Source organism: Aotus nancymaae, unplaced genomic scaffold (assembly GCF_030222135.1).
Source record: "Aotus nancymaae isolate 86718 unplaced genomic scaffold, 86718_ANA_hifiasm-v0.15.2.pri h1tg000002l, whole genome shotgun sequence".
NCBI lineage: Eukaryota > Metazoa > Chordata > Mammalia > Primates > Aotidae > Aotus > Aotus nancymaae.
Window position 1 is genome coordinate 25,772,086 of NW_026988413.1, and position 8,309 is coordinate 25,780,394.

Here is an 8,309-nt window from a genome sequence, read left to right on the forward strand (position 1 = left end):
GTAAATTTTGTTTCTGTGGGTCTATATTTTGTAAATATTCCATAATAAACAGAGCATTTTTTGCATCAAAATATATTTGCATATATAAATATATTTATAGATAATATAAAAAGTGTCTATTATCTATAAAACATATTAAAATACATTTTACATATACTTTTTTCTTTTTTTTTCTTTTGTAGAGATGGGGTGTTGACAGGGTGTTGTCTTTCTTTTGTAGAGATGAAGAGAAAAGAATATATGAAAATTTATATTTTTTTACATAAAAATATACAAATATGCATATGCATTTTGTATAATAAAAATATATAAATATTTATATATTTTTTTATTTTGTAAAGATAGGGTATTACTACATTGCCCAGGCTGGTCTCAAATTCCTGGCCTCAAGTGATGGTCCTGCCTCAGCCTCCCAAAGTGCTAGGATTACAGGCCTGATCATCATGCCCAGCCTACATTCATTTTTAAATGTGAGTATAATAAAAAAAGTTGAAATAAATTCACTTTCTATTCTAGTTGTCAAATCATAACATTTGTACTCTGAACCATGAATCACATGTTGACACAAGGTACTATTTTAAGTACTATTTGATTTTAAGTAATAAGAATAACACAGAAAAGGTAAGCACACTTAAAAATCCATCAAATTTTATCATCTAAATTAAGTCATTCAAAAACATGTAAACAACATAAGAATCATTTATACAAATGAAAATACCTAATATGCAGAAAATACTTGCCAAGTTTCTCCCATTTTTCATAAGTATACTAAAATCTTAAACAAGATAAAATATATTTTCCCTCTCTTGCTGTTCTAACCTTAGAGTACTCCTTATCTGTAATCTCAATTTGACATATATGATAGCCATATGTAATAATGAGACAGCTTTCATAATAGAAGTCAAAAGGCCCAAGGTGAGAACCATATCTCCTACATTTTCTTCCTCCTCCTCCTCCTCATTATTTTTAGAAATGGGGTCCCACTGTGTTGCCCCCACTGGTCTCAAATTCCTGGCACAAGTAATCCTCTTGCCTTGGCCTCCTAAAGTGCAGGCATTACAGGTATGAGCCACCCTGCCCTGCCCCTCCTACACTTTCAACTCTTAGACCTGGACAAGTTAATTTACCTCTCTGAATCTCACTTTTCCTAGCTGTAACAGAGAATAATATTTATTTCATAGGGTTTTTGTGAAGACTGAATCAAAGAGCACATGTAAAGTGCTCAGTACAGTACCTGAAGAATAGAAGGTACTCAATAAATGGTGACTGTTAAAGTCACAATGCAATAGTAAATTTTAAGTCAGAAAACCTGTCAAGGGTCTGGAAAACTATACGACCTTGGGCAAGCTACTTACTCTGTATGGACCTCAGTTTCATCCTCTGCAATTTTTTTTATATATATAATACCTATCTTACAGGTTTGTGCCAAGAATTAAACAAATTGTATACAAAAAGCATCTTGCATATATTAGGTGCTCAATAAATTATAGCTAGCATCATTATTAGCTACAACAATAAACATCTGAGCACAGGGATTAGCAGTTTACAAAATACTTTTATGTATAAGAGTATATGTAATTCTATGAATTATTTAAGTAAGTGTATTTAACTCTCAAATTAGGTGTAAATTTCAGGAAAAAAGTAAAACACAGGCAATCTCTTCTAAGCATACAAAAATAAAAGGCCATTTTGTTAGTCTCAAAGTAAAAATGTATTCCCTAAAACTGGATCTGCTTTATTATTTTTTTTTTTTAGTTCAAACTCATTTCCCTTTTATTAAAGTACAGGTTACCATTATATGGCTTGGTACTCAATAAAGGAAAACTTGTTCAAATAAGATAATATGTTATCATCAGTATTTCCAGGTGACTGTTTACACTCAAGCAGCAATATCAATAAATCCTTGGGAAGCCCATCCATGGGGTTTACACTTTTGTCAAGGCCCAGTTCCTCTGGAGTGGAGATTCCCAGTTTATTGAAAGTTGGTCTAGGTTCCTGGATGACATAGGGGTAGATTTCCTTATGAGGTCCTGCTTTGTCCTTAACAGCCTCTAGGATGCGAATTGTACTAGCAAAATCATTTAACCGTCTGCATACCCGCAAAGCAGCATCAATGATTTTTAGGCTCTGGAACCAGATCATAGGTAACAAGTGTGTTTATCCCTTTATGCAATTCCTAGGCATCTGTATCTGGCTTGTTGAAGTATGTTACCCAGCGAGCATCAAACTCCTCATCTGTCTCATTTGACCCATGGGAATAATAGCGAACTGACTGGATAGCCGCGGCGGGGCCGGGGTCGGGGCGGAGTGCAGGAGGCCTCGAGGGCCGGCCCGGGAGGTTGCAGCCACAGCGCAGTGGCGGAAAGCGGCGCACAGCACGACAGCGATGGCGGCCCGCCAGCAGAGGATGGAGAGAGAAGCCGGTGTAAGCTGGCGGGTGGCTCGTGAGCTGGCGGGGGCCGGACTCACGCCTGCTTTAATATTTTTAAGGTCCAAAAAAATCAAAAAGAGTTGAAAGAGGCAACGTTTGTTTTTTCTGCCCCTGGAAGAAGGGGAAAAAAATTCTAAGTCCTTAGAAAATAAGAGAGAAAATTGTTCAACTTTTTTAAATGACTTCACATTTCTTTACACAACTAAAATGTGTCTTTAATACAAGAACTCTTTGAAAGCTCTGATTTCCTGTACTATATCTACTTTGTGCAGAAGCAGTAAATCACTATACTCAAAGACCAGACTGTGGAGGCTGACTACCTTGATTCAAATCCTGGCTCCAATCAGCTGTGTGACCTTAGGCAAGTTTTAACTTCTCTCTACCTGTTTCCAACATCTGGGAAATGGAGATTCCACTTGGGATTGCTGTAAGGATTAAATGAGTGATACACTTAAAAATGTTCGTTCATAAGAGAGACTAGCAAGTGGAGGGCACATTGCAAATGTTTCCCATTTTTGTTACTGTTTTATTACTGCCACCTCAAAATGTTTACATCTATGTCAACAAATTATTTGCCAATTTGTGGACAATTTCAACAAACGACTTTACCTAAAATGAGACTGTTTAAGAAGCACCTTAATGTGGTTTCCACTGCCAGTAAAGATATAGCAATTACTGCTAGAAGGGATTTTAAGGCAAAGGTAAGTAAAGCCAATCCCTTTCTTACATACAGAGGAGTAATATCTTTGCTTGCTTATAAGAGTTCAGAGCCAAGAGTTTTATAATTTAGGCATGGCACACACCAACCCAGCAGACACAATATTCTCCAACTTAACCTCCATAATACTCAACTACACTCCTTCAAAGAAAAAAGCTCAGATTGCTCTAATACTTTATGCTTTAAATACAAACTATACTGCCAAACAAACAAACTATATTTGTCAACAGAATGTCATAAGGATTAAGATATAGTAAATGGAACTGTATGAAAGTTAAATAAGTATTAAATACTATCTTATGTATGTGCTTGAGAAAATTGCAGCAATGTACTTCTCCAATATCAAATTGTTGCTAACTCCAAAACTAGTGTTTTGCCCACTGCAAACCAGGGACCAGAGTAACAAGACACAAAGTCAGATTAAAGTTGCCATCCCACTAAATCATTTCCTGTTGGAAATGTACTCTTTCTTAAAATGTTCATGCAACAGATAACGCAGATATTAACATGTGTTATTCAAGAGGCCTACATCAACGGTTTAAGGAGTGACATCCTGGAAATAGACTAATTCAAGACCAGAAAAATGTCTCTACAATTTGATCAAACAATGCCACACTAATTCCCAACTGTTCATAATCCTAGCCTGGGTATAGAAAAATGCTGAGTAACTTCACATTCAACAACATGGTAACCCAGAATATCAGAAGTCAAGTACACAGGGCCACATTTCAACTGCAGCTGATGGCTGGAATGTTTACCTGGCTCACTCTAAAACTGAAAGTTGAGTTTCAGCATCAATTAGGGATATGGCCATGAATAGGCTACCCCGGCCAGATGAAACCATCGGTCACTTGACATCCTTCAGTGAGCCAGATCCTACTGAATGCTAACCCCTGACCTGGTGAATAAAAAGGGAGGCTGGCAGTCAAAACAGATTCTTCCAGTTGCAGCTCCATTTTGAGATTCCTCATTGATAAAACTAGTGAAATCAAATTTGGATAAATGTGAAGAATTTCTCAAATATAGGTGGAAAACTTGCTTGAGTATGCCTCACAGATCTAGTCACTTTTTTGTTTAGTAAGATACAAACATAGTATTCATTAATTTGTTTTGTTCATAAAATCGTTTCGGGCCTGTGAGATGATAGAAGGACAACTAGCACTTTTCTTCAGGATCTGCACAAAACTTAAACCTTTACTAAGTCAATTTCTCCACTAGCATGTAAAATTGGAATTAGATCTGCTCCTTCTTTCAGAGATAAGCCAAAGATATGTAAGATACTATGTAAGAGTATTTTCAGCATTTCAGAAGGAATTTGCAAGAGGAAAAAAGGATCTGCACAGATCTCAAACCTTGACTAAGCCAGTTTCTCCACTAGCATGTAAAACTGGGAGTTAGATCTGCTCCTCCTTTCAAAGATAAGTCAAAGATAAACAAGATACTATGTAAGAGTTTTTTCAGCATTTCAGAAGGAATTTGCTAAAGGAAAAAAAAGAAAAAAAAACTAACAATGCAACCGAACTGTTTAACACCCAAATCGGGGATCACGACAGAGCCGGTGTTGAAAATCAAATTCATTAAAGCCAGATTTTTCTGTTTGAGTTTCTGGGTTGGGAAACTGGTCTGTCTATACAAACCCATCTTCTAAGGAGCCGTAATAGTGGAATTCTTCAGTAACGTCCCTCCTTCCCACTCCCTATCTTTTTCAGAACTTCCAGACATTAAAGACATCATCTGCCAGTCCTACAACTTCTCCCCGCTTGCCGGGATTCAGAAGGATTCCACAACTTTTCAGCCTTCTGTGACTTTTAACGCTACTCTAGAGCTAATCACTTTTAATGACCCCACTCTGGAATACACTCCTCGCCTTTACACTTTGTCCCGGCAGCAATCGACTGAACTGTCCCCCAACACCGGCCACCTCGGACGACCTCAGACCTTCGGAGTAGTTTGCCCGCGAGCCGGGCCCCGCAAGCTCCGATTCCTGTCCCACCTCCCCGAGCCGCCCGCCCCGCAAGCCCTCCTCAACCTCAACCCCCAAATCCCAAGTGCAGCACCACTGGGCTTCCGGTTCTCCTGTGCGCGCCCCGGATCCACCACACACTTCGCCCCTTCTCCCTGGGCTCGCTCTAGGGACCCTAACCCCTTCCGGAGCGGGGCCGAGCAACGCTCTCAGCAGCTGAACTAAAGCTCCGGAGGCCGCGCGTCCCCCTCAGCAGGCCCCGCCTGGGCCTTTCGGCTCGGCTGCCCTCCATGGCACCCCTGGCCCAGCCGTGCTGACGCGGGAGAGTGGGGCAGCACGAGCTCAGGGCCCAGCACTTACTCGGGAAGGTAGGTGGAGGAAAAGGAGCTCCACTTGTGTAGCGCGTAGGAGAGAAGCCGGCATTCGGGCGCCGCAGCGACAGCTCCGCCAGCCGCCATCTTGTCAGCACCGTAGCGGCCGCCACCGACCGCTGGCCGCGAACAGGAGGAGGGAGGGGGCGTGGCCTGCTCTTAAAGGGGCCGCCGCCCGCCCAGGCCCGCCGCGCTCCGTGCCCCCGCATCGTTACCCGGGCCCAGCGCGGGGCCAGGGTCCTATCTCAGGGTTTCCTGCGTCGCTCGCTCCTTGACCGCTGAGCGACACTGGGGCTGAGGTGGGAGCGCTTTCCAGGCTTTTTCCTGGGGCTTGGAGGGGAATGGCGCAAAGGATACAAGCAGAGATAAGGACAAGCCAAGATGATTACAAACAGAAACACGTTGTAGTTACGAAGCAGGAAGGGAAAATGAGAAGACCAAGTTGGAAGAGGGACGCCTGTGCGCCTTTGGAAGCCACCGCCCTCGCCAGTGTATAAATCCTTTACGAAAACAACGCTGAAGGGGGCTGGAGGGCAGTAGCTAACGTGCTCTACTCCTGGAGTGGTCCTGGTTTTAAATGTCCCCGCCTTCCAGAGTCAGATGGAGACAGGAAAAGGAAATGGTCCTGTGTCCTCCTACCCTGTTTGGTTTTCGGTCTGTGATGCCCTTCATTGTAAACATATCTTGTGAGCCACGTCCTACTAATCTCGTAGCATGGGGTTTGCTCGGGAATGACGTTCACCCACAGACCTGAAAAGTCCTTACAGAGTTGGGAGGCTGCGTGTCATAATTTTTCCAGTTGGCAAATCTGCCCACTTTGAACTGACAGAAATATGGCCTCAAAGTTCAGAGAAAGAGAAGTTCAGGAAAAAGACGATTCCTTCCTCACAGAGGGAACAGCAGCCCTGAAAACCATATGGGCATCACACCAGCTTCTTATAACAAAAGGAGCACTTGGTCTAAATATCTGGCAGCTTTAGATAAGGTTCCCATTAAGTACCTGTTTGTCGTAGTTATGCATATTTTTTCCTTGGCTTAGCCACTGTAGTTACCAAAGTATATGTTGCTTATTGTCCAAGTGGTTGGACTTCTGAAAACCTGAACGGTATCGTCATCTCCACCTGAAGAGCAGAAATATTTAAGCAAAGAGTTTCTCGGGAAATGACCAAGTGACTCAAAACACCTCAATAATTGCATTATCTTTCCGTTGTAATCATTAACCTGCCGAAACTCCCTCTAGTCCTTTCCTGACTTCCTACTTCTATAGATGGAAATTTAATAGTAGTCTAAACGAGGATATCAGATCAGAAAAGCCAAATAGAAAGGCCAGGCTGGGCACAGTGGCTCACACCTGTAATCCCAGCACCTTGGGAGGCCCAGGTGGGAGGATCACTTGAGCCCAGGAGTTTGAGACCAGACTGGGCAACGTAGCAAGACCCCCATCTTTAAAATAACAAAAATAAAATAAGAAAGGCCACAAGTATGTTCACCTTTAAAACCCAGCACTTTGGGAGGCTGAGGCAAGTGGATCACCTGAGGTCAGGAGTTCGAGACCAGTGTGGTCAATATGGTGAAACCCCGTCTCTACTAAAAATACAAAAGTTAGCCGTGTGTGGTAACATACACCTATAATCCTAGCTACTTGGAAGGCTGAAGCACAAGAATCACTTGAACCTAGGAGGCGGAGGTTGCAGCCAGCCAAGGTCACACCCCTGCACTCCAGCCTAGGCGACAGAGTCAGACTCTGTCTCAGAAAAATAAATAAAATTACATGTGCTCTGTGTGTTGCAGCAGGTTGGAAAAGTATGTGTTCCTTAAGGGAATGCTGTAGCCCTAGTGACTTGGGTTGGGAGCTGCCACAGACAGTGGGAAAGGGACAAAGAATGTTAGCCCCAGAGATGATACAGTGGTTATCTTTGGAGAAAAGAGACACTTTAAAGGAGAGGAATTAACTCACTCCAATTCTTTTGGGCCCCAGGTCTTGTAATTCCATGTCTTACTTTAATGTAAGTCAAGCCCTTGTTCTTTTCCAGACATAGTTCCTGAGCAATCTTTTTTAAAAACACGTATAAACTAGTTCTTCTTAAGCTTAAATCCTATTGGTGACTTTCAGTCCCCTTCTAAACTGTTTAACAGAGGCCCTTCATAACCTGCCTTGATTTTTCTCTCCAGCTTCCCTTGCCCCCTCTCCCCATCTTTCTCCTTTGCACTTTCAACATCTGCCCTCTAAACCAGTGCACTGAATTTGTTCCCATAGAGTCCATGTTCTTTCTAGCCTCCAGGGCTTATTCTAAGCCAGGCATGGAATATTCTTTCCTATACTTTACCTGGCTAACTCCAGCTCATCCTGTAGACTGTTTTGTCCTGGAAGTTTTTTTGAGACAGGCTCTCATTCTGACTCTGTCACCCAGGATAGAGTACAGTGGCATGAACATGGCTCATTGCAGCCTTGACCTCCTGGGTTTAAAGGATCATCCTGCCTCATCCTCCCATGTAGCTGGGGCCACAGACACACATCACTACACCAAGCTACTTTTTAAATTTTTTTGTAGACACAGGGTTTCACTCTGTTGTCCAGGCTGGTCTTGAACTCCTGGGCTCAAGTGATCCTCCTGCCTCGGCCCAACCTCCCAAAGTGCTGGGATTACAGGTGTGAGCCACTGCATCTGGCTGAAAATCTTTCTTCATCACCTGCTATGGGGTTAGGTAACATTTTTCTTCATTTTTTTTTTTCCTGTGCAAGCTAACACAGGATAGGTGACATTTTTTACACTTCTCTTGACACTCAGTTTCCCTCTTTATCTTAGCACACATCACACTGTATTT

The 8,309-nt window shown here is 42.4% G+C and overlaps 1 protein-coding gene and 1 pseudogene across 3 annotated transcripts in view; both read right to left on the reverse strand.

Annotated features, from left to right (window-relative positions):
- The window catches only part of MKLN1 (muskelin 1), a 411,699-nt gene that overhangs the window by 177,333 nt on the left and 226,057 nt on the right, over positions 1-8,309 (reverse strand). The window contains exon 1 of one of the 3 annotated variants that reach the window (XM_021673780.2): positions 5,473-5,570. The exons of the other annotated variants lie outside the window; for them this stretch is intronic. Within the exon in view, the coding sequence (XP_021529455.1) occupies positions 5,473-5,570 (98 nt within the window). Of the gene's footprint in view, positions 1-5,472; positions 5,571-8,309 lie in introns of those variants that run through there. 3 annotated transcript variants of the gene reach the window in all.
- On the reverse strand, positions 635-2,827 carry LOC135270429 (cytochrome c oxidase subunit 5A, mitochondrial-like; annotated as a pseudogene).